The sequence below is a fragment of the Acomys minous genome (assembly GCF_964271855.1).
Source record: "Acomys minous genome assembly, chromosome: 5".
Taxonomy (NCBI): domain Eukaryota; kingdom Metazoa; phylum Chordata; class Mammalia; order Rodentia; family Muridae; genus Acomys; species Acomys minous.
The window spans coordinates 64,930,670-64,957,023 of NC_140494.1; the positions used below are offsets into that span (position 1 = coordinate 64,930,670).

The 26,354-nt window shown below is 41.5% G+C and overlaps 2 protein-coding genes across 14 annotated transcripts in view; one reads left to right on the forward strand and one right to left on the reverse strand.

Moving 5' to 3' along the window:
• The window catches only part of LOC311597263 (zinc finger protein 558-like), a 66,792-nt gene extending 41,912 nt beyond the window's left edge, over positions 1-24,880 (forward strand). For 7 of the 10 annotated variants that reach the window (XR_014779155.1, XM_084781482.1, XM_084781485.1 and 4 more), the window contains one exon: positions 16,340-20,470. Coding sequence is in view for 7 of the 10 variants with exons in the window: in XM_084781482.1 (XP_084637608.1) it covers positions 16,340-16,599 (260 nt within the window). In the remaining 3 variants the exon portion in view is untranslated. Of the gene's footprint in view, positions 1-8,305; positions 12,279-16,339; positions 20,471-24,743 lie in introns of those variants that run through there. The other 3 variants (XM_084781486.1, XR_014779154.1, XR_014779156.1) reach the window with 3 other exon arrangements.
• On the reverse strand, positions 458-26,143 carry LOC311597260 (uncharacterized protein). 4 transcript variants are annotated; one of them, XM_084781474.1, is made up of 4 exons: positions 25,360-26,143; positions 7,976-8,102; positions 7,717-7,782; positions 458-6,567 (listed from the first exon to the last, which is right to left on the reverse strand). In XM_084781474.1, the coding sequence occupies exons 1-4, from the start codon at positions 25,360-25,362 to the stop codon at positions 4,778-4,780; spliced, it is 1,986 nt and encodes a 661-aa protein (XP_084637600.1). In that variant the 5' UTR covers positions 25,363-26,143; the 3' UTR covers positions 458-4,777. The 4 variants fall into 4 exon arrangements, with proteins under 4 accessions (XP_084637600.1, XP_084637601.1, XP_084637598.1 ...); XM_084781475.1 differs by having other exon boundaries at positions 25,296-26,143; XM_084781472.1 differs by having other exon boundaries at positions 25,291-26,142.
• Between the last annotated feature and the right edge of the window lie 211 nt (positions 26,144-26,354).

The following is a 26,354-nucleotide window of genomic DNA, read 5'->3' on the forward strand; positions in this document are numbered from 1 at the left end:
CTGTGGTTTTCCTTGGCACATGCACAAGGTGAGGCCTCCGCACCCCTGGCCTCCTGGGAAGAGCACCAGAGCACATGGGAACGTGCAATAAAGGAAAGGGTCCCTGCTGTGGCCCATTAGTCACTGGTGCTGTCATTTTATTCCATCAGTCCGTGAAAAACAGGCCTGCCCTTCCTTGGCGGGTCAGAAGGTAGAGAGCACCTCTGCTAGGTTTGCTGAGCATGTCATTCCGTGAGGTGAGACCCTTCACGTTTACAAGCACTACTTATAGTGGCTAACGCAGTGGCTGGAAGGTCCCTTTAAAATGGCATGGTGACCTCACTCTAGAGAACGGTTCTTTTCAGCCACCTCCCTCCCACAAGGGCTTCTCTGAATGTACAGTTTGCTAAGCCAGTTTGTACTGTATTGATTTTTTTTTAGTATTTGTTTTAGTGTGTGTGTGTGTGTGTGTGTGTATGTGTGTGTGTGTGTGTGTGTGTGTGTATACTTCTCTGTGTGTCTGTGTGTGTGTGAGTCTGTGTCTGTGTGTATCTGTATTGTATGTCTTGTGTGTCTGTGCAACTGTGTGTGTCTGTGTGCATGTCTATGTGTCTGTGGTGTATCTGTGTGTGCGTGTTGTGTCTATGTGTATGTCTATGTGTCTGTGTGCATGTCTGTCTGTGTTTGTGTCACAGAAGAAATAAAGAGATCAGGCTTCCTGGAACCAAACAGGTCATCAGGTTTGACAGCAAGTGCCTCTACCCGATGAGCTGTCTTGGCATCTACTTTGTTGGTCTCATACGGCTGAGCTGATCTTGAACTTTTGATCCTCCTGCCTTCACCTCCCAAGTGCTGGGATTGAACTTGTGTGGCCACCACTCCAGGTCCAATTTATCTGAAGGACAATCTGGAGTTCTGAGAATCCATCCCCCATCAAGGTGGATCTTGGTTTCGTTCCCGCGGCCTCCTCTGTCAATCACTGATCCATTCTTACGTGGACAGCCCCATGCTGTGAGGCTTACTCAGGTTGTTGCTTTAGAAATTCATGTGTCAATTACAACATTTTTCCCTATTCAAACAGAAACTTTAAGGCCAGGCATGGTGGCACCCACATTTATTTATTTATTTATTTTATGTATACAGTGCTCTGCTTGGCTATACATCTGCACACCAGAAGAGGGCACCAGATCTCATTACAGATGGTTGTGAGCCACCATGTCGTTATAGGAATTGAACTCAGGACCTTGGGCAGAAGAGCCAGTGCTCTTAACCTCTGAGCCATCTCTCCAGCCCGGTAGTACATACCTTTAATCCCAGCACTTTAGGGGCATAGGCAGAGGCAGGCAGAATTCTGAGTTCCAGGACAGTTAGGACCACACAGAGAAACCCAAAAACAAACAAAGAAGAAAAACAAAATTTATAGTCAGGAGAGACGGATGGCTCAGTGGTTAGCAGCACCGGCTGCTCTTCTAGAGAACCTGGGTTCAACTCCCTGCACCCACATGGCAGCTCACAGGCAACTTCCACTTCAGTTCCAGGAGATCTGATGTCCTCTTCTAGCCTCTGGAGGCTAGTGACACTCAAGACATGTGTTCAAGCAAAACACACATACTCGTACGATTTTAAAAAGCAATACAGTAAAAAGGGGAAATTTAAATTGGGTTTTGTCTTTTGAGACAGTCTCTGCAGTCCAGGTCAGCCTAGAACACACTCTGTAGTGCTGATCCTCCTGCCTCAGCCTTCTGAGTTCCCCTCCTGGAGAACTGACAGGAATGGGCTACTCACTCCTGCCCACCCCCTGAGGTGTTCAGCCTGGAGAGTGGGGTGCTCAGGCCACTACCACCATGGGTGAGGAGTGAACATACCTCCCATCCACGTCTGAGATATTCCTCACACATGGGAGGCCATGGGGTGGCCTCACTGTCTGCAGCATCTCTGGCCAGGAGTCTTGTCTTCAGCTGTGCAGTTAGTTACTCCCTGTAACTAACTGGGCGTAACTCCCTGTTACGCCCCTAGCTCACTGCTCCCACCTCAAAAGTGAACATCTGGTCCTGCGGGGATGGAGAGCAGGCATGGCGAGCAGCTGTGTAGAGGAGAAATATCCTGCAGCTGAGAGGAAGTGAACTGTCATTCTTACTGACAGCTTGGCAGCTCCCTTGTTGGGGGCAGGTTACCAGATTCCTCCTTCAAAGATGGAGTTGAAAGGATGTAGTAGCCAGGCTTTGGGCTAAGGACTGACTGGATTTCAAGATCTGCCTGGACCGCAGAGAACTTAGTGCCCCATCTACTGAGGCTGTTCCTGTTCTATTTTATTTTTTCTCTGTGAATGAGTACAGCACAGGCATTAGAGCAACTTGTTAAGGAACAGTTCGATGCAGGACATATAGAAAAATCAAATAGTCCATGGAATACTCCTGTATTTATTAGTAAGAAAAAAATCAGGGGCTGGAGAGATGGCTTAGAGGCTGGGAGCACTGTCTGCTCTTCCAGAGGTCCTGAGTTCAATTTCCAGCAACCACATGGTGGCTCACAACCATCTATAATGAGACCCAGTGCCTCCTTTGGTGTGCAAGTGTACAGACAAATAGAGCATTCATATACATAAAATAAATAAGAAAAAAGAAAAAAATCAGGGAAATTGAGGTTTTTTACAAGATTTAAGAGCTGTAAATAAGACTATGTGTGATATGAGGGCCTTTAAACCTGTCCTCCCTTCTGTAGCTATTCCTGAAGGTTATTATACTATTGTTATAGATCTAAAGATTGTTTTTTCACTATTAAATTACGTCCTGAAGATTCTCATAAATTTACATTTAGTATACCTTCAGGTAACTTCAGAGACCTTATCAAAGAGATCAGTGAAAAGTCTTGCTCGGGGAATGAAAATAGTCCCACTCTTTGTCAGAAATTTGTGGATCAAGCATTAAAATCTGTTAGATGTAAATATGGGAAGACTTGTATTTTGCATTATATGGATGATATCCTTATAATAGAAAAGACGAAAGAACTGACTAAATTAATTCTTAAAGATATGACTGAGTCTTTAACTCAGTGTGGATTGGTAATTGTCCCTGACAAAATATGGCACAATAGACCAATTAGTTACCTAGAGAATACTATCTGTGACAACTATATTATGTCACAAAAGTTACAACTGAGGATTGATAAAGCAAAAACACTTAATGACTTTCAAAAAGCATCAGTGCACAAGAACTTGGCAAAGTAACAAACAGACAAACTGACAAGAGAGTTTACATCTCAGTGTATTTGTAGACAAACAGTCTAGAATTTTATGCACATTTTTTTGAAACAGAGAGTGCTTTGTGGCTACATTTTTTCGTGGAGTAGATTCAAGGAAATCAATGAGCAATCAGACATACACAAGTACAAAATACAAAGTAATAGTGTTGTCATAATTTGGATTACAACTTTAAAAGAACAATACAGGGTACAGAAGACACACTAAAGTCATCATTACTTTTGAGTTATTGACTTGGTATTAGTATACATGTGTCTCCTTTGTCAAGGGTCAATGTTCTCTCATCAATGGAACTTATGTCTAACACCTGTGTGTCAAGATAGTTTTTTTTTTTTTTAGTTCTTCTTTCTAATATCTGAGCATCACTATCTGAACATTTTGAAACACTTCATTTCTTTGTAAGCCATAATAAAAATTATTAACTAGTGATTAATTCTTAACCACGTTTCCTCCAATAAGTAGAACAATAAGTAAATTCCAAGGCTGAGTGGTCCCTGGCTGCAGCCCCAAGTTAAGGGCATCTCATAACAACATTGTCATGCCTGAAAAGTCCTAATATAAGAGTAAAGTTAAGAAAACAAATAAAAACAAAATAATCCAACACAATGAAAAAGAAAAGGGCTGCAATCAGTTACTCCTGACAGGAACATCAGATCCATTCCAAGAGGCTCTCCCTGGACAGGGGTCGTCGGGTTGTACAGTAACGTTTGTAACACAGACTCCACTGGAGGGGTCATGACAACCTCCAGGTAAGTGAGAAGCAAGCTGAGAGATCTCCAATCTGAAAGCTGCTCAGGTACCCAGCAGGCCTCCTTGGCACAGTGGACAATGTGGATTTGGTCCAAGCCTGACTCACTTTTGCTGATTTGTTGTCTTTGTCCCAAGTGGGCCAGGTTGGTGATAAGCTGGTAGAAAGAGAGTCACACCCAAAGCTACTCAGATACCCCACTGGTTTCATCTGCTGATTTTCTGTATATCCTGGATTGAGCCAATTCAGAGAAGAGTATGTGGAGAGAGGTCCAAGCCTAAAGCTGCTCAAGTGTCCCTCAAGCCTCCTCAGGGTGATGGGTAATATGGGGTGCATCCCATGCCCACCTCATCTCTTCTGGTTAACTATCTGTGTCCTAGACAGGCTATACAGGTGAGAAGCGGGCAGAGAGTGATCCAAGCCTGAAGCTTCAACTTATTAAATGGACTTCTTACATTGTATATATCCAGTATATTTTCATAATTCTTAAGATAACTGTCATTCAAGTTTAACCACATTGCTTATATTCATAGTGTTTCTCTGTAGTATGTGTTTTTTATGTATTACAATATGACCATGATGTACAAAGGTCTTTCCACATTGCTTACATTTATAGGGTATCTCTCCAGCATGTATGCTTTTATGTATTAGGAGACAGAGTGTTACATGCAAAAGCATTATGACATTAGTAATATTCATAATGTTTGAATGAAAGCATAAATTCTTTCATGCCTTTGAAGCAAACTGTGCTGTGCAAAGGCTTTACCACATGAATTACATTCATAAAGTTTCTATTGCGTATGAATTCTTCCATGCATTTGAAGAAGACTGTGCTGAGAAAAGGCTTTACCACATTGATTACATTCATAAGGCTTCTTTCCTGTATGAATTCTTTCATGCCTTTGAAGAGAAGTTTGCCATGCAAAGGCTTTACCACATTGATTACATGCATAAGGTTTCTCTCCTGTATGAATTCTTTCATGCACTTGAAGAAAACTATGCTGAGAAAAGGCTTTACCACACTGATTACATTCAAAAGGTTTCTCTCTTGTATGAATTCTCTTATGCATTTGAAGAGAACTGTGCTGTGTAAAGGCTTTACCACACTGATTACATTCATAAGGTTTCTCTCCTGTGTGAATTCTTTCATGCATTTGAAGATAACTGTGCCGTGCAAAGGCTTTACCACATTGATTACATTCATAAGGTTTCTCTCCTGTATGAATTCTTTCATGCATCTGAAGATGACTATGCCATGCAAAGGCTTTACCACATTTATTACATTCATAAGGTTTCTTTCCTGTGTGAATGCTTTCATGCACTTGAAGACGATGGTGACATGCAAAGGCTTTGCCACATTGAATGCATTTATAAGGTTTCTCACCTGTATGAATTTTTGCATGCATCTGAAGAGAACTTTGCTGTGCAAAGAATTTACCACATTGATTACATGCATAAGGTTTCTCTCCTGTATGAATTCTCTTATGCATTTGAAGAGAACTTTGCTGTGCAAAGGATTTACCACATTGATTACATTCATAAGGTTTCTCACCTGTATGAATTCTTTCATGCATTTGAAGAAGACTGTGCTGAGAAAAGGCTTTGCCACAATGATTACATTCATAAGGTTTCTCTCCTGTATGAATTCTTTCATGCCTTTGAAGAGAAGTGTGCCATGCAAAGGCTTTACCACATTGATTACATGTATAAGGTTTCTCTCCTGTGTGAATTCTTTCATGCGTTTGAAGAACACTGTGCTGAGAAAAGGCTTTACCACATTGATTACACTTATAAGGTTTCTCTCCTGTATGAATTCTCTTATGCATTTGAAGAGAATTGCGCCGTGCAAAGATTTTACCACATTGATTACATGCATAAGGTTTCTCACCTGTATGAATTCTCTTGTGCACTTGAAGATAACTGTGCCGTGCAAAGACTTTACCACATTGATTACATTCATAAGGTTTCTCACCTGTATGAATTCGTTCATGCATTCGAAGAGAGCTGTTCAATGCAAAGGCTTTACCACATCGATTACATTCATAAGGCTTTTCTCCAGTATGAATTCTCTCATGCATCTGAAGAGACCGTTGCCATGCAAAGGCTTTACCACACTGATTACATTCATAAGGTTTCCCTCTTGTATGAATTCCTTTATGGCTTTGAAGAGAACTGTGATTTGCAAAGTCTATACCATATTGCCTACATTCATAGGATATCTCTCTAGTAAAAATTCTTTCATGCCTTTGAAGATGAATCTGACATGCAATGGCATTAACAAACTGATTACATTCAGATGGCTTCTTTTCAATATAATTTCTTTCTTCCCTCTGAAGATGACCTTGACATGTACCAGTTGTACCACATTGGTTATCTTCATGGGTTATTTGTTCAGTGTGTGTTCTTTCATGTATTTGGAGACTACTGTGATGTGCAATGGCTTCACCATATTGAATATCTTCCTTTGCTTTCTCTCCAGTGTGAGTACTTTTATGTCTCTGAGGATGACTGTGATATGCAAACAATTTACCAGGTTGAGTAAATTCAGATAGTTTTTTCTCCACTATGACTTCTTTCATTCCTGCAAAGATATTTGTCACAAGTGAATGCTTTACCACGGTCATTACAGTAATGAATATTTTCATCTGTATGATTTAATTTTACATTTTGGCCTAATTGTAAAAAAGAATCAGATATTATGGAATGTTTACTTTGTTTACGTTCATGGTGTTCCCAATCATTATGGGTTGTTTTGCATCTTTGAAGATAACTGTGATGGTATAAGAGCATTTTTTACATTAACTATATTTACAACATCCTTCTAATGTATAAGAAAATTTTTACATATTGGAAGAGAAATGGTAGAACTCAGAGCTCTACCATAATGATTGCATTCATAAATTTTCCTATAGTGTGACTCATACTATATTTGCAAAGTCAACCAAGAGAAACAGAAAGAAGTCTCATTCCTATTACTAAAGAGGATTTTTTACAGTGTAAGTTTGTGGATTTATTGCCAATAAGTTGGACAATCAATTAATTGTAAACTTGTAGTATATTCAGAAAGTCTAGGCAATTTGGGGACTACTATATCTTCTAATTCTTCTTAGTTAGAGGGGAGCACATTGCTTCTTTAATTACCTCTAAGCTCACATGGGTAGCATCCATTGTGACATATGTCATACTTATCAAAAGGAGAATAACAAATGAAAGGTTCCCCACTGCAGTCACAGAGTTTGACTTTTGTTTTCCTTATAAACATACGGTATAAGAATTAAAGTTTTTCCACAGTAACATTCTTGGCTCTCATAAGCTGCCCACTCACTAAACTTTGCAACATTCCTGCAAATAAGATGAGGAAAACAAGCTTTATTATGGAGTATTTACTTATTAGATATTTTGAACATAGACATATATCCTATGCAATGGACATAGCTCCTGTAATATCTAAGTGGTTGAGACTAAACACATTAGTGATTGTATAGTCTAGCTCTCATGGGGCTGTGATTCAAATGGTGATATCTGTTATTGCATGGTTTTCTTGTCTTCTTTCTTAGAGAAATACTTTGCAAACATTAACCTGCCATTGATGTACATGGTTTTGTGAGAACTTAATAAACATCAACATACTTATGGCAGTGCATATTTATACTGTTGATTTTCCTGAAAACTTGCAGGACACATTAAAATTCTTGAGGCATATTTGTATCAACTTGCATATGTTAATTACCTTGCATGTCTTCTATAACATTAAAAATGTTCTTGAGAATCATATTGTGGTCTTCCCAATTGTAGCCTAAAATGTAGCAGCAGAAATTGATTAATATTTTTATTGGAATTTAGCCAAAATTTAAGTTACTATCTTCAGTAAACATTACAAACATCACTGATTTATTTACCTCATTCTCAATTGAACTTACAATGAATAACTATATCAAAGAAACAGTTGTCCTTACATTGTAAAAAGATAAAAGAAATCACTGTCTTACCTATATCAGTGAGGTTCCTGTAGGTCTCCAGCATCACATCTTTGTAGAGTCTCTTCTGGGAAGGATCCAGCAAAGCCCACTCTTCCAGAGTGAAGTTCACATGCACATCATCATAGGTCACTGCATCCTATAACACCGCAGACATGTGTATAAGACAAAGCATGATAGTGACAACACTGTAAACATATACATCGTTGACAATAGACACGTAATTCTGATGCTTCTTCCACTTATTTCCTGACACAGATGTTCTAAAGTAATCACCAAGGCATTTTAGGTAGAAACTGAATAATGTTGTTCACTTCTATTATTCTTGTACCCCTTGAACAGGATATAGCCTGGCAAGAGAAATGCCCATCAACAGATGTAAAGAGAGAGAAACAGAGAGGCAATCAAGCAGATCAACAATTCTGAACTCACATCACAGAAAACTGTATGAGCAACTTCTGACTATAAATATGATGTGAAGGCCGGGTGTATTTTTTTTTATGCCTGTAATCCCAGCACTCAGGAGACAGAGGCAGGTGTATCTCTTTGAGGTGTATGCTGGCCTACACTATGCAGTGAGCTTCAGCACAGCATGAGGTTCATATGAAGACCCTGACTTCTCTAAAAAAAATCAAGTAATCATACAAAAAAGATAGGGAGAACTCAAAGGTGTTTACTGAAGTTCCCACTAGGTCACACACATTCACCCGAGCTCTGTATTCATCTTCCAGTAACCTGAAATGCCCTAGTTTAAAATGTAACATCAATAACATCTCTCTAAGAGAAAATGCATGTTTAAACAGTTAAAAATGGACAGATGGATGTATTAGCAATATAAGTATTTATCATAAATAAGCCACATAGGGAAGGAGACATTATACCACAACTCTTGTGGGTCCTGCAAATAACTGGAGTCCACTGCCAATATTTAGAATAGAGGCTCACAAGTACCCCCTTATACCATGGTCAGATGTCTAAGGCCATCTTCTGACTATTGTGAGCATCAGGCACACATCATGTACATATTCCTACATACAAGCAAAATACACATTTATTCAAAAATATTAAAAACAACTGCAACAGGTAGAAAGAATATCAGATTCCTAAAACTCAATGACATAAAAGGCTCCTTTAGTATTAATGTCATAAACACAGGCCATCCTGAGAAATAAAATATACTCTATGACACATTTCAAATTAAAAGATGTGGAGGAAAATAAATACAACAGCATATGCTTGCATATACCTATACACCAATCCCAACTGCTAATAATATTAAAACAAAACAAGCCAGGCATTTTGGCCCAATCAAACCTCAGCACTCTGTAGACAGAGTTAGATGGATCTCTAAGTTCAAGGCCTGATTGGTCTACATGACATACTTTCTGGGGAACAAGGGCTACACAGAGAAATTTTCTCTTAAAAATAAAAAACAAAGAACAACCGAAAAATGTAAAAATTATCCTTCTAGCCAAATAGCATTGAATAGCTTTTACTATTCCTTATGTGATTTAGGGATAGATTGTACAATACTCAGGGCATGACAGCACAAGATGGAAGCTGCCTGATGAGTTTCAATCACAACACAGTAGACACAAAGAACAAGAAATGGGTTGAGTGCATAGACACTCACATCCCATCCCCAATAAGGAATTTAGAAAGGCTCCTCTTATAGAAGCTTCCATAAGGTCCAAAAAAGAATGCCACAAAACAAAGGCAAGTATTAAAGACATCATCCTAACTGGGAGCTTTTTGATTGAATCAACTACACTCTGACCTTGATTACCACAGGCTCATGGTCATCCCATGATGAAAATACATTGAGTCTAGATTCAATGATCCTACTAGTCTCCAGCAGCCCATACAGTGTTCAAATGTCCAAAGACTCTTTTGACAGTCATGGCAATCTCCTGTCTGCCACATCTTGTAAAATCAGAAAACAGGCAATATCTTTGGAACATACAATGGCACAGGAGAGCCCAATAAAGAACAATGTGTACACAGTGAGGGAAGACTGGACCAAGAAAAGTAAAGCAACAGGGCAAACACCAAATCGTTTCAGTCTGACTCAGCCATCTGGGGCTTCAGTTTCAAAGGTCACAGTCAGCCCTATGCACACAAGTTCTCATATATCCACCAGTTTGCTTATTTCCACTCCCTATATGCATCTCTCCATGGCAGATTTCTCATAGTTTCGATATCTCAACATCTTATGCTCTCAGAATTCGACTCAGGCTTCATCCTCAAAGCTTCATACAATAAACTCTTAGTATCCTCACTGACCATCTGATTCTCCCAAAGATAAATGGCTGGAAAAGTCCTGAACTGAAGCAACAGGAAAAGATTCAGTACTTTAATTTTGTATCTCTCTTGTTTCCAGAACTAGTAGAGCATGAAGGATCCTTTCAAGTTGGCTTCTAAATTCTGATGGGCTGTACCATATTTGACCACACTTGTAGCAGATTTTACAGGAATTTCCTTTCTTGGAGTAGGAATCACTTTGTGTATCTTCCATTAATTCAGAGCTTAGAAGTAGAGAGTAATAACCTTAGAGAGAGTGTCTAAGGTGCATTAGACCTTCTTAAGCTTCTAATACAGAGCAAGGCCTTTCTCTTTGACGATGATAGTGTCCTTGAAAATCCCTGCCTCTGTCTCATCATTTGACAGCCATCTGAAACTGCATACTGTTGTTTGTATCTACAATCCACAGGCTTTGCATTTATCTCATCCCCTCTTGTTGCTTTTTTTCACTGTAGTCCTGAATGAGTCACTAGTAATAAAAATACAGCAGATTCAAGATTCCATCTAAGAAATCAACCGATTATTTTAAAATTCTGCCTTACTCAATTCCTCAGGGCATGGGCAAAATTAGAATATTTTGGGGCCAAAATATCAAAGAAATGACCTCTAGCTAAATTTTTTTCATGGAGTCTATTTTCCACTGAAACCGTATAACCTAAACTTCTATGTCTGCATTACTCTCAACACTCTGCTCTCCCGTGTCCTACAGGAGCAGCAGACTAAGTTCTGTCGACAGCTTTCCATGTCTTTTTTCCATATCAAGTCTTTATGTGTTCCACGTTCCTTCAAAAGATAATATTCCCAGGTTCTGTCCAGCATCAAAATAACTTCTTGTGTACCACTTTTGGTAATAACTTGCTGCTCAGGTAATGAACAGTTTTTAGGGATGGTTTTGTGCGATCACAGGCCATGATTCTGGGAGCTTAGCACAGAGACACAAGCTAGAAAATGAAGGCAAAGACCATGAATAAACACTGTTCCATAGCTTGTTCTCTCCTCAGTCAGCATCTCATGTTCGCCTGGCCCTTTTATGCAGCCCATACCCACTTGTTTTGGGATTTTGCCACCCTCAGTGGAAGAGTCTTCCCACGTCATTCAACCATCAACACAATTTTTCACAGATATAGCAAGCAACCAGTGTGATGGGGGCATGCCCTCAACTGAGGCACCCTCAGATAACAGTTTGCTTTGGGCGCTGGAGAGATGGCTCAGAGGTTAAGAGCACTGTCTGTTCTTCCAAAGGTTCAAGTTCAATTCCCAGCAACCACATGGTGGCTTACAACCACCTGTATTGAGAAGTGGTCCTTTCTTGTGGTGGGCAGGCACACATGTGGGCAGAATACTGTATAAATAATAAAATAAATCTTTTTTTAAACCCATAGATTTAAAAAAAAAGAGTTTGCTTTGGATTGTAGAGAACTGAATCTAATTAGGACACGGAAAAAGTGATATATGAAAAAAAATTTTAATAACCCCAAACAAATGTGCTAATTAACTACATCAATCACTTAAGTAACAAAAACACAAACATTGATGATTATAACAACCAGAAAGCACAGATTTGCCAAGAAATGAAGAGAGGCAAGTCTTTAGAATCAAGAAGAGAAAACCAAAACTGTTTCTCCAAAAAAAGTCCCCAAACCAACAAAATTAAAGGACCTCAAAGAATAATAACTTACATTTTCAGGAGACAAAACAAAAACAAACAAAAAACCAAAAAAAAAAAAAACAGTGAAGGACTTCTAGACAGGGTGGCCTGAGTCACTAATCCCAGCACTCGCGCAGTCAGAGAGAAGTGGATAACTGTGAGTTCAACGCCATCCTGGTCTGAAAAACGAGTCTAAGACAGCAAAGGCTACACAAAGAAATTCTCTCTGGGGGAAAAAAAGAAGGTCCTTCATTCATTTTTCTTAAGGGCTTTCACACTTGTTTCTATATTGAACAATGTCTATTGTAGCTCACCCTTTCTTCATGCTACTCAGGTAAGACTTACTTTGAATACCTGATCCTGGCTCTGCTGCCTAGTGCCTGGAAGACAGTTCTACAACTCAGTTTTGGTTTTTTAAATACAGAGTAGCTCTATGCAGCCTTAGCTGTTCTAGATTCACTTTGTAGATCAGCCTGGCCTTGAACTCAGATTTCTGCTTGCCTCTGCCTCCTGGAGGGCTGAGATTACAGGCATGTGCCACAGCACTTGGCTAGGAAGTAAGTTCTTAATGACTGTGAAATAGTGGAGAACAGAAACATACAGGAGATTAGAGCAGTGACAAATAAAAAAATGAAATTTAAAAGTAACATAAACAGTTAACTTTTTAAAAAGATGAATAAAACTGAAAAAACAGATAGGCTTACTGACATTGAAAAACAGCAGGCCAGTTTGCGTTAGAGGGAATGGCTTTAGAAAAATACATTGTTAGCTGCTGACATCTGTAACCTGACGCACAGTTGCAGCCAATAGCCGGTGTCTCAAATTTCTGAGCTGATATAACTATGTCAACTAGGATTTCACTTAACTGCATAGCACAGTCCCTAAATGGGAAATTCAGTGTTCACTGTCTCAAGCTAACCTACCCAAATTGAATAACCACCAATCTGATGTTTTCTCTCATATGAATGGATTAATACATCTTGGGAAATTACAAAATTACTTATCCTGTGGAATTCAGGCCCTTCTTAAAATGGTGACCCCTGCAGCTGACTCTCTTAAACTTGACCCTGTGATACAGATATTGACTACCTTGATTCACCCTGCAGTGTACACAGTAAACTGTTCCTCCTCTTTTGGTCTGAAAGAAGAAGCCAGGCACCATATGGAAATACTTTTCCTGTTACTGCAATTGATAGTTCACTACAGGACTCAAATAGGTAGTTTCAAGACTCTGATGTGCTGCAGCCATTTAATAAGGAATAAAGGAAGTCTAAATAAGTGAAAAGCAAGGTCACTGCCAGGGGAGCAGCACACTGGAATCAGGTTGATCTGAGTCAACACAGATTGTCACAGAAACATTTTTCTAAAGGCATGAAATTCAGTTGTACTAGAATTAATCTCCCAGGGAGAAATCACTTCACACACAATTAAAAGACTAATTAAGAAAAATCTCTATAATGACAGCTCTGGCAAATGATCAAAGAAGAGCCAGCTGAGAACAGATTTTGCATTTCATGTTTAGTGTCAGCCTAATGTCTCTTTAAGGTTCAGGACCCAGGTTATGTATTGAACTATTTAAATATGGACTACAGAGGGCAAGTCTACATATGTAGACAGATGGAAGATTTGCATAGCAGAGATATTCCCCGACATGTTTCTTAAGTACCCCAGTGCCCTGAAACAGCCGGTCATTATTCAGTGACAGGCTGCTAAGTGGAAGGTTCCAGAAGATGAAAAGTTAGGGGTGGGGTGGTTTTGCACAAGTTATCTCTTATGCCATATAAGCTTCATAGGAATAGTATCTAGTATACTACTTACCGGGGGAAAAATGAAAAGAGATGGGAGACTTCTAAGAAGTCAGTGTAAATTTTCATACCATGGGCTGGGCAGGGTGGCACACACCTTTAATTCCAGCACTCGGGAGGCTGAGGCAGGCAGACTGCTAGGAGTTGGAAACAAGCCTTGTCTACAAAGTGAGTCTAGGACAGCCAAGGCTACATAGAGAAATCATGTCTCGGAAACCAAAAACCAAAAAACAAAAAACAAAATAACAAAACAAACAAACAAAACAAAATAAAAAATCATACAATGGAACAAACTCAGGAGAAGTCTAATAAAGCAATGCTGCTCAAGGGGATCATAGAGTACTTTGAGGACATTACTGACCATGACAATAGTGGCCTTGGAACTGATAAACAAAAGACTGAATAGTGGGAAGAGTTTTGTTTTCAGGACATGAAAGAAGGCCCTGGCCCCAGTCCAATACAAGCTCTCCTACACATGTTCCTGAGAGAAGGAACTCTAATTTATTCTTAATACACCAGGGGCCTTGGGGATAGCTCCCAGTGCCTAGGCAACAAGCTGTTTCTGGTTCTGCAAAGCATGTTCCTGTAGTCCTGCATTTGAGAAAGATCTAGGCCATTCTCCATACATGTGGACCTCTGAGAAAGCCTTGCTGAATTAGGTCAGCCCTCAATACAACAGAGTTTTTCCTTCTCCTTCTCCTCCTCCTCTTCTTCTTTCTCTCTGTCTCTGTCTCTGTCTCTCTCATTGTTTTTCTTCCTTGTTTTGTTTTTCAAGACACAGTTTCCATGTGTATCCTTGGCTTTCCTAAACTTGCTTTGAAAGCCAGGCTGGCCTTGAACTCACAGTGATCTGCCTGCCTCTGCCTCCCTGAGTTCTGGGATAAAAAAACATGTACCAAGACACCTGGCAAGTTTTTCCTTTTCAAAGTGTTGTCACCCAGTGTAGTATTGCCCATGTGGCAGAACTATGCTTCTTTCAAGAAGAAAACTGAACTTTTATGGCATGCTAGGCTTTATTGTTGGTTGTGACCCTGTACTGCCCATATTGATCAGCCTGGTAGAGAGCTGTTGTGTTGTTTTTCATATAAGATAAATACAGCTACAGAAATTAGAAATGCCCCATGTCCTCAGGAGGCAAAAGCAGGAGGATCTCTGTCAATTCGTGGCTAGTTTGTTTTTAAAAACGAGTCCAGGCTGGGCTGGAGAGATGACTCAGAGGTTAAGAGCACTGACTGCTCCTCCAAAGGTCCTGATTTCAATCCCCAGCAACCCATGATGGCTCACAACCATCTATAATGAGATCTGGTGCCCTCTTCTGGCATGCAGGTGTACATGCAGACATAACATTGTATACAAATAAAGAAAAAAATAATTAAAAAAAAAAAAAAGAGTCCAGGACAGCCAAGGCTAACAAGGAGAATCCCAATCTTGGAAAAACAAAAAACAAAAAAGCAATAACCAGAAAGGCCCCATGTCATCTTTAATGGTTTTAAAATGAATTATTTGGAAAGAATGAGTGTGAAATTGTCAAGGCTAAACATTTTAATTTTTTTCATTTTACATTTTCTTGTTTTATTTTATGTATTCTCTCAAATAGCACACCCAACCATAGCCTAGCTTTCCTCATCTTTTCCCAGGAAATCTACTAGCAAACAGTTAGAAGTAGAAAATAACTTGGAATAAATAACACAGACTCAGAAAATCAAATGCAGTGTGTTCTCTCATCTGCTGTTTCTTGCTCCAAATTTCCAGATGTGAGTGTATAACTTGGAGTAACCATACAAGCCAGGAATGAGAAAATGGAAAATATGGGCAGGGCTAGACATGGAAAAGCAGGACGAAGATTATGTGGGACAAATGGGGAGGATGTGTTTATTGGTGTTGAGGGAAGTCAATACATCAGACTGAAAGCAGGAGGAAAACACTACACTAAAGATAGTTGGAAAAGACATAAAGAACCTTATTAATGTTTATTCACCCAAAGAAATATAGCACTCATATGTATGTGTATGCATACACATATAATCTTTAATGAAATTACATCAGTTGAGTGGACAAACTTCTATCAAGATCTGTAGACTATTTAATGAAACTCCAGAACTAGGGAAGAGAAACTCCCTTTTGAGTCATGATCATGAGACTCCCAGACAATATACGCATTGGCATTTCCCTATGTTGCCTTGCAGAGTTTGACGACAAGTCTCTTTTGCTCAAGGCATCAAACACTTCAGACACTGCACTCAAGGATCAGAGCTGGGTCTGAGATAAAAGCCTCCCCCATGAGGACTAACTTTTATAGTATGAGAAGCACTATGTAAGCTTGCAAGGAGGGAAGCAATTGACAGACCTACCCAGTCGTGTTATTCATAATCCACAAAAAAATGGCTAGCAAGACAAGACATCCCAAAGAGTGCCATAATGGCATTCATATCTTGCTGGAAAGCACCAGTTCCCCAATTGTTTTAAGATACATTCAACAGGATGGTAACATGCCCAGCTGTAGAAAGCTGCCAAAATCCAAGAGATAGTGTGATCATGGATCTTAGTGGAGAACCGACTAGCACATTTTTACTAGACCAGTATTATTTCTAACTGCAATCAAAACTTTTCTTTAACTCACAGACAACTGTGGCTTTTGTCCCATATCAAAGAAACTTCTCTTCACAATGAACAGAATGAAGATTATCACAGAAAACCACACCTGCACCATATGCAGAAAACTGATTGTGAGGTGGTCCCCTTCAAGGTCTGCAACACAACTCCTGAACGTCACAGAAATGGGGAAGGGTGGCAAGATTTTAAAGGGCCATACCACTGGGCAGATTTGCAGTAGGATTAGGTCTCCTAGTAAAGACAGGGAAACTTCAACCATGATAGCTTAATAATATAGTAAATTACACAGGAGCTGCACAATGACAAAGACATGCTAACACAAAGGGGTCAATGTCCTATGGCTCTACCCATAGAAAAGAGCAAGATCCAACAAAAAATGCTGAGGACAAGAGTAACAGTCTTTTGCAGGGAAAAAGTTTCCTAATTGTTTATCCAGAAATCATATGCATACCAGTAGCACTAAATACACACACACACACACACACACACACACACACACACACACACACACACACACATACCACTCAGATTAAAGCAGATACTGACCCAGCATATGTTAGTGACATTTCAGGCACTTTGTTAAAGATGGAATATTATGCAAAGAAAGGTACACCTTATACCAACAGGGTCAAGCCATGATAGAATGAATGAATGCTCTTCTGAAGCTTTAATTATAGAATATAACTACATGGGGTTGTTGTTATGTCATAAATCCTCATATCACGATCTATTTGATTTCTGTCAAATTTTTCACTTGCAATGCAAAGGATCACATACCCATGGAGTTACATAATTCACAAAATACTATAAAACACTGATGCTTTAGTCTGTTGGAGAAAACAGAAACCAGATATGGAATGGGCCACAGCAATATTCACAGCTGAGAGAATATGCTTACATTTTCCAGAAACTGTAAATCAACCCATGTGGATTCCAAGCAAGCAGAAATATCAGCCTCTTAGGTGGAGGTTATACAGCCATACCTCCAGAAAAAGACAGTAACAAACTAAGGGGAGTCTACACTAAACCTGCCATGCTTGAAGTTCAGTGAGAGATAGGACAGTAGTACAAAAAGACAGGCATGATACCGCTGGTTAAATGCAGTCCTCAAGCTGGTAACATGAGGCGCTCTTAAGCACACTTGCTTTGAGGCTCAAGAGATCTGTGCAAGTGAGCGGTGGCTCCACAGAGTCCTGCTCAGCTTTCAGAGGCCTTAGTAGCTGTAAGTATGATAGGAACAGTTATCTGGAACAGAGGGTAACAGGAACTATTGGGATTTTATCCAAGACATGCCATTGTTTTTCTAGCTACTTGGACGGATGCTTTCTACACTGTATCAAATATTGCTACAGAGTGGTGTGGAGGATTACCTGTAAGCGAGAATGCTCTCACCATTGACCTGGACCACTACAGGGGGAGAAAAATAAAGCTTGTTTGGGGAATTCAAATTGCCAAGGCTATCTTTCAAGGGGCTGGGTGCTAAGAGAATAGCAAAACAGGACAAAACAAAACCCAGAAGACCAACAAAGAGAAATAAGGGAAGCCTTGCAGTTTGAAGTATGTAAGTTGCAGAAGGACAGAGCCTGTAGCTGCAGCAGCCTGGCAACGGGAGCAGGAGCGGCTGTGTGGGCCACAATAGCCTGTGTGCTAGTGTGTGGACTGGGTGTACTGCAGGTTCGTGTGAGTTAATAGGGAACTAGCTGTCCCTTAGCTATAGGGTGGATAAGGAAAGTAATGTGTTTTCCTGACAAACAGAAACTCTTCACAACTTTGCTGAGAAATGTTTTTGTTTAAATCTGTCAGATTCCAAGATGAGCTGAGTCCAGACTATCACTGACGACACTATCAGCCGCACTGCCATTTGTGGGGGCCACTTTGGACTTAACAGTAGTTCATATTTCAATGAATATGCACTACTTGGAAAATGAGACTACATACAAGAGAGGGAATAACAATTGAGATGTAGTCTGAATAAATTAATTAAATAAAATTATTAAAAGTAAAAAATAAAGAAAAGTGAGGTGATAACAATTGAGGTCTAATCTGAATAAATTAAATAAAAAAAGGAAGAAAATGTGGATTATAAATTTCCTGAAAAGGCTTCTGATTCACCTATATGTTTTACCATGAATAACAAAAATATATATTAGGATGCTTAGTAATGGTTTGGCTTTTATTTAATCAAGTCAAAAAGTGGGGAAAATATAGTTTATCCCATACAGGTGATTGGAAGCAAAGTTATTAAAACATACATATGAAAAAAATGTAGCTGGTAGTATAGTAGTGCCTCACTTGCTCCCTGTCCAGCTGGAGGGGAAAGATCAACCTTGTCTTCAATCCCCATTGTGTTAAATGTAAGCTGAATGGTTTAGGGAATCTATTGTGTGGCCTTGCATGGGCCTCAACAAAATATCATTTCTACTAAATCAAGGCATGGAAACAAACTTTTGATTTTAGCCTTTCACAATGGCTCCACTGTTTCCTCACCACCCTACAGTGGAGGAGAACATAACATACTGGCTTGTGGTCATTAATATTAGTACCTGATTCATTCCTCCATAGAAAGAAAATATTATGGGTAACACTCTCAATTCAACCTTTGATACTATTAGCAATCGATCCTGTTAGGCACAAGCTTTTGTAGTCAGTCCTAGTGTGTTGTTAATAGAAAACCTAGAAATGCAGTGACCTTATTCAAGATACTAACAAGAAACGTATCCTTGTAAGAGAGCAATATCCATAAACCTCTAGCAAAGGGTAGAGATATATATGGACCCATATGATTCTCAAAAAGCTCAAATGCTCTCTTCATTTTACCTACAGTCAGCCACCAACATCTTAGATAAAGATACATGAAGAGAGGCCGGGCGTGGTGGCGCACGCCTTTAATCCCAGCACTCGGGAGGCAGAGGCAGGCGGATCTCTGTGAGTTCAAGGCCAGCCTGGTCTACAAAGTTAGTCCAGGACAGTCAAAGCTACACAGAGAAACCCTGTCTCGAAAAAACAAAACAAAACAAAACAAACAAACAAACAAACAAAAGATACATGAAGAGGATAGAAATAAACGTTAAGAGCTAGTTTACCAAAAGTGGAAGTAAAGATATGCTTCCCGATGCATACTTTATTTACCACCTGGTTAGACAGACACTGAAAAATCACAAGAGAACTTCCTATATGCTCCAGAGTTCTCACTCCCTCCTTCCTTTGTTGCAGCCTCCAAACAGTGTTTCCCCTGGTACAAAAGCCTAAGAAAGACAGCTCAGAAGAGGTTAATAATGCATGGGAAGAAGTTAACCTAGGAGGAGAAATCTAACTAAGAAAGGAAGGCAAAAAAGTACCATAATTCTAACTGGTCCCCCCACATGCCACCACAACACTTACCTTCCAACCATGCCTACCTCTTCGCATCTTTAATCTTCTACTTCGACCTAATGCTAACAACTTCCCATCACATCCTTTCATTGAAACCTTGGAGAAACGTTTGCCCCGCCCCTCCTCACATATACAGGAGGCCACATTGCACCAGGCCTTCCATATCTGGTACACAATTGGTAGCTCTTTTGTACATCAAGGAGCCTGAAAAGCTGGCTATACCATAGTGGAGGATACTAAGGTTCTTGAGGCACAGGCCCTCCCTACGCATAACACTAATGAACAGGCCAAGCTAATAGACATTACACCCCACATCACCTCCTGATACTCATCAAATTCTGTCCTATTCATCCTAATATCCAAGCCTTATGCAATTTTGTTAAAACGCACCTACAGTCTACGTCCATGAACTTAAAACATCTTAAAGACTATTACTACCTCCTGTAATACCTGTCAGATGTCAAGCCCTAACTCCAGGTATCATAGCCCTCTTTCCCTTGTCTCCAAGTTAGGTGTTTTCTCCCTAGGACCAAAGGGCAACATGATTTTACCCACATGCCCACAGTCAAGCATACCCGGTATCTGCTGGTCCTGGCAGACACATTCTTGGGATGGGTGGAGGCCTTTCCCACTACCAACACCTCCTTCCAGAGATCAACTCTCACTCTGGAGTCTCTGGCTTCATCCAACTGGACAAAGATCCTGAGTTCACATCTCAAGTTTCCCAGACTTTACCTAAAGCCCTAAACATTCCTTGCTATTTTCATATCCCATACTACCCACAGTTCTCAGGAAATTTAGAACCAACTAACTGGTCTTTAAAAAATATCCTTATCAAACTGTCACAGGAACTTCACCTTGACTGGGTGACATTCCTGTCACTAGCTCTATTCAGGCTGAGGGCTCTCCCTAAGAAACCTGTTTCTATTTCACCCTTTGAGCTCATTTCAAGACAACCACTCCTAATACCCATTTTTTCACTTAAATCAGCACCCCTCCCTGACCATGTACCCACGAGTTACTGTGTCATCTCAGCTCCCTACTATGAGACTTTACTCACCACCATTTACCCAACCCCTGTCCCTCTCCTATCAACACTGGAGATCATCAGGTCCTTTTGTCTCCTCTAGACCAATGTCCCTCAGCTCTTTCCACTAAACAGCAGAGCCCTTCAAAGTAAATCTTCTGACTCCCACAGCTGCAAAACTGGAAGGCTTCCCTCACTTATGTAACCTCAGGCCTTTTAACTCACCTCTTCAAGATAATGCCCCTTCCTACATATCAACTCCAACAGGGCCCTGCTCCCTTAAGCTCCAAGAGGAAGGCTGAGACCAACCACCTTGCCTCTTACTCTGGAAAAGTGAGGCTTTGCTCCAGCAGCCATGTTCAACTCTACTCTATTGGATACATAGTTTCCCTCCTCCCCCTCTGGTGTGGTATAGCACAGGGTAACGCTTATATTTCAAGATTCAAGGTTCAGGAAACACTCATTTGTTCATAACAGTCTCTCTGAGTAGAGTACGGAAAATGCTCTATGGCTGGGTGTCAGAAGCCAAGTGAATTCGCCATTACCCACATATCCATCCCTCCTCTTTATTTGATAGAATTCTTGTTAGCTTCCTCTTTTACCAAACAGAATGTCTCTGGAGGGAAGGACTGGACACTTAAGGGGGCTGCCCCTATTGGTCCTGACGGATCCACACACAGAGAAAACTTCCTTCACCTCTACAGAAAGAGCCTCTTCTTTTCCATCTATGACCAATGGGACACCAGCTGGAAAACATGCATCACTGGTAAACTCTCCTGCCGAACACTCCTGAACTTCCAATAGGAACAATTCATATGCAGAGAAAATATATCCCAATGACCCAATCCTTTAACATACAAGAGGTGGAGAAAGTGATTAAACCTCCTCCAAGGTCATTGCCTCTCTGACTTCCCCTGTCCTAAACAACACAAACTGGTCATTTCCTCTCTCACTTCAGACTCTGACCTTGCTCTACAAGTTTCTTAACATCACCCAGCCTGGCTGCTTGGCAGATTGCTGCTCTGTGTACCTCCTGGGAAAGCTCAGAACTGCCACTGACAGTGTCCCCAGTTACCCTGCTAAGTAACTGCACCTTGCCATTCACCAAGTGCCCAAAATCCGGCATTGCTACCACCCCTACCCTTTTCTCTACACCATCTTTGGCTTATAAAGTTGTTTCAAGGCATCTGGGACACGTTCTGTAGGAACATTAAGTTCCCTAGACTGCAACAAAACAAGAATCCGCCATAGCTCATCTCAACCCTAACGCCCTACTGCTCACAGCACCTTGATTCTTCCTGACAGTCAGGTGTATCATCATCTACCTGCTGGTCCATCAGGAACTTGAACTCTGCTGCTTCTCTTCTCCAAATTGGGCGTGGCACATGGAGAAGAACCTTTACCCATCCACGCTGTGAATTCAGTAGCTGCCCATCTTAGTAAGTGGGCAGTTCAAGTTATGTCCTCCTTGCTGTTGCAGTAATTACTGCCTGTACCAGAGCTGAGACAACGGGAATGGTACTTCACTAACTTTATGTTGTCAGCTTTCTTCTCAGATTATTCAGGACCTCCAGCAAGTGGCTCACACAATATTAACTCTTCATGGTCAAATTGACTCTATGGTAGTGGTGGTACTCCAGAGTCAAAGAGGATTAGACCTCCTAAGGCTGAAAAGGGAGATCTTTGTCTCTTTCCCCAAGAGACATGCTGTTTTTATGTCAACCAGTCAGGTACAGTACAAGATAAGACACCACAACTTGAGGCAACCAAAGCAAAGGGAACAGCTTGTGGCTTCTAATGCCTGGGGTGCTGAGAATCCACATGAAGTGCATTTCATTCTTCTTGACCTGCATTCTGCTTATTTCCCTGATCTTACTTTTTGCATCCTGCTGTAGTAACTTCTCTTCTACATTCCTCTAACAGCAAATGCAAAAGGTCCCTGACTAAACCTTTAATCAGTTACTTTTACAGAGTTATCAGCCTCTGGCCACAGATCCAGGTGCTAACGACAATCCAATATGTTCTGACAGGGAGGATTAGCTATATCCTGAGAGACAACACCTCTCATCAGCAGGATCTGCCTGATGGAAAAAACAAAAATCATCCATATCCCCTCTCTTCACCATCAGCCCCTTTCTGGTTCCTCATTTTCTTTTATAGTAACTGAAAGTGAGGAATGCATGCAACAACACAAGCACCCCAGCAGTCCTGAAGACCTGCAGTGAGGACACAGACAACTTCACAGCAACCATGAAAAGAAGTCCCCTAAGCCATGTGTGCACTTTTGGCCCCTTTTTTTTTGTTTGGTTTTTGTTTTGTTTTGTTTTGTTTTTTTGAGACAGAGTTTCTCTGTGTAGCCTTGGCTGTCCTAGACTCACTTTGTAGACCAGGCTGGCCTTCAATTCACAGTAATCCACCTGCCTCTGCATCCCAAGTGCTGGGATAAAAAGTGTGTGTCACCCCCACCTGCCTCATTTCACCTATCTTTGGGGTCATCTTATAAAGAGAATTTCTTCCATCTGCCACGTCTCTCTCATGTCCCTGTGTCTCCAGAGACAGTCTCTGTGTGCTCCTCCCCAATAAAGCCACTTTCATGGATCTGCCATCTGGCCTGGTTTCTGAATTCCTCGTTCAGCTCCACCACACAAATCCAAATACCCAGAAGTTAACGAAGGCTTTCTGCATATTAGGCAAGAGGGGAACCCACCAAGCTATATTCCCAGGCCTTGACAGAAATTTTATAAACAATTTCAAGTAAAAAAAAAAACCCTGAGTTATGCTAAGTAAGCTTTTTAAGAATAGCATCTTGTATACTTCTTAAAATGGGAAACTGGAAAAAAATGGAAGATATTTATGACGTCAGGAGAAACTCTGCTACAACCCAAGAGGATTCCAATGAAACAATCTGCAGAAGGGAACACAGGGCATCTCAGGTGCATCACTGGTCAAGCCCACAGAGCCCTTGGGACTGAGGACCAGAGCTCTAGGTAGTGACAAGACTTGAGTCCTCAGGAGCTGAAGCAACACCTCTCCAAAGGTCCTGGCCCCAACTTTACCAGCTCTCCCAAGCATTGGCCCTTGCAATACTCGAGCAGCTAGTTAGAGGCTTGTCCTTTGCATGAAGATGGACCTGGTCATAGTAAGGGGTAACTCCTTTGCCATGGTTTAGAGCCAAATGTCTGGACAATCCTAGTGAGCAAACATGTATATTCTAGGATCCTAACCTGTAATAGGCTGGGTGAGCATACTCCTTATCTGTGGGGTATTTTGAAGGCAGTCCTCCCTCACCTAAATTCTACTTGGTGTCTCTGTTTTCTAAGCATGGGCTAATGCTTTACATCATCACTTCTACTTTGTCCATCACAGCTTAACACTGCAGCGCTCCCCAACACGTGTGATGCCTTTTACAACCTTCACGAAATTAACTCCAGATGGATCTCATAGATCCAAATGGACCTCAGTGTTAAAGTCTAAGGGCAGAACTTGTAAAAGATCTTAGAGAAACAAAAGATCTCCGAGTTTGGCATCCTGCCTAGGATGTTTCTATACCCCAGTCCTGCCCCAGAAGCTTTACCCAAATGCAGCCCCCATAGTGATGTTATTCAAAGGCCACAGCTGGGTCCAGGCAGTGATATGTGGGAAGAGGCCATGCCAAATTGCCATGTCAGCAATCCTGTGCTTAGGCTGTATGCTGTGACCTTTGGGTTGCTGACCTTTGCCTCACGAGGTCTTGTGTTCCAGGCTATCCTTGGACTATTTACTTTTGAAAGAAGTAGGGAAGTCCCAATTTGGAACCACCCAGAGAAGTAGGAAGTTCTACAGGGAGCTATTTAGGCTATTGTATTCTTGCTCTGGGGCTAGGGTGAGTGAGATAAGAATAGATCCTATTGACCTTGCTCTATATATGTTCCTGCTAGTCGGCAATAAAGTGAATCTTGATCAGAAATTTCCTGACTTGTTTCGTTATTTCTCGGGTCTCTGTATCCTACTTTCAATCCCCACTCCCTCTTTCAGGTGAACCGTGATTTGATTTTTCCAGCGTCCCTGGACCCAACAACTAGGACCACAAGGGACAACACAGGTGGCCCAATCCGGCCTATGCTTACCACACAACCCCAGGGAGGAAGCACCGCACTACACCAGCGGCTGCTGCTCACCTTCCTGTTCTTCCCTGTTATGGGCTGGGACCCTGAGTTCGCCATGCCGCAATTTTGGAGCTTGCCTGAGCTTCCTTCACAGCGCCCAGCGGCAGTGCTCAAAGCACAGCACACCAAACCATTCAAGACAGTTTAGCTTTCCAGCTGAAGCTGCAGCTTAGCTCCAGGCAGAACCCGCCTTCTCTGTGTGCTGGCAGGACACCTGGAGGCCCTGATTGGATGCGGAGTCTTGAGTGACACGAGCACCTCCCTTAGGGTGAGAATGTGCCGCTGGAGGCACACCTTATTATTATTTACCGGCCCAGGCTTCCAGCCCATTTCCAGATAGGAAGAGATTTGCGTTTCAGCAGCGCTAGTGTCTGTCCTCCAAAAGCGAAACCCTCTGTTTTCCACGCGAGACTCACCTCACCTCTCCTGCAAGCTCTGCTCAGCAGCCTGCTGCTCCCTTCCGTGGACAGTGACCCTCCCCTCACCATGTCGGGATGTTGGAACTTGCTCGAGCTTCCCTCACAACAGTCAACAGCAGAGCTCAGAGCACAGCACACCAAACTTCTCAAGCCCGCTCAGCTTCCGAGCCGAACCCGCAGCAAGGCTCCGAGAAGAACTCACTTCCGCGGTTGACTGGCAGGTCTAACCGGAAGCCCTGATTGGCCAGTTCATCTTAAGTGACATAAATGCTTCCTTTCTGGCTAGCGTGTGCTGCAGGGACACAAAATCGCGGTTCCTGGCCCCAGGCTTCCTATCCAGGGACAAACCTTTTCCAGAAGTGCAGAGGTTTGCATTTCAGTAGCACTGTCCTCCAGTAGCCTTAATGTCGTCTTTCAGACTAGCCTAGGGAGGATCCACCACTTGAGCTTCCTCCCCTCAGCCACAGGCTCCTCCCTCCTGTTTGTGCACAGAGACCCTGACTTCACTATGTCACAGCACCCAGCAGGCACCTCACCTTCTTCCTCCTGTACCTAGGTGGGTAACTTGCAGAGCCCAATACTCAATTGGCAGTCGGTTCCGCAATTAAAGAGAGATTTTAGGAGACACGACTGTTGTTTTGTTTCTTCAAGCTGGGTTCAGGTAAACTCCTGCAACGTGTTACCTGGTAGGAATCAGACAACCCTGGAGAAAAGAGGGAAACCTAGCATCCTCTGTAAAGCACTGTTAGCTGCAGATCTTCCTCAGTGGGAAAGTGACAAGCAAATGCACACCTGTATTAGTCAAGGTTCCCCAGGTGAATCTAACTGATAGAATGAGCCGCTCTGTGTATGAAGAAAGGGGATTTATGTCTCACTGGCTGTGGTCCCACTAGTCCAATAGTGGCTGACTAACAATGGCAAGTTGAGGAATCCAGTAGACGTTCAGTCCCTGTGTCTGGATGTCTCAGTTGGTCATCAGTATATAGCAGGATCCCAAAGAAGAAGCTGCTAATGTCAGTAAGAGATGAACTTACTAGCCGTCCATAGGGCAAACAGTCAAA

Coding starts and splice junctions, on each gene's coding strand:
- LOC311597260 (XM_084781472.1), bottom strand. CDS start 25,362: ATGGTGAGGGGAGGGTCACTGTCCACGGAAGGGAGCAGCAGGCTGCTG. Junction 8,103..25,290: donor GAGCTTGCAGGAGAGGTGAG/GTGAGTCTCGCG, acceptor GCGGTGTTATAG/GATGCAGTGACCTATGATGA. Junction 7,783..7,975: donor CAGGAACCTCACTGATATAG/GTAAGACAGTGA, acceptor GCTACATTTTAG/GCTACAATTGGGAAGACCAC.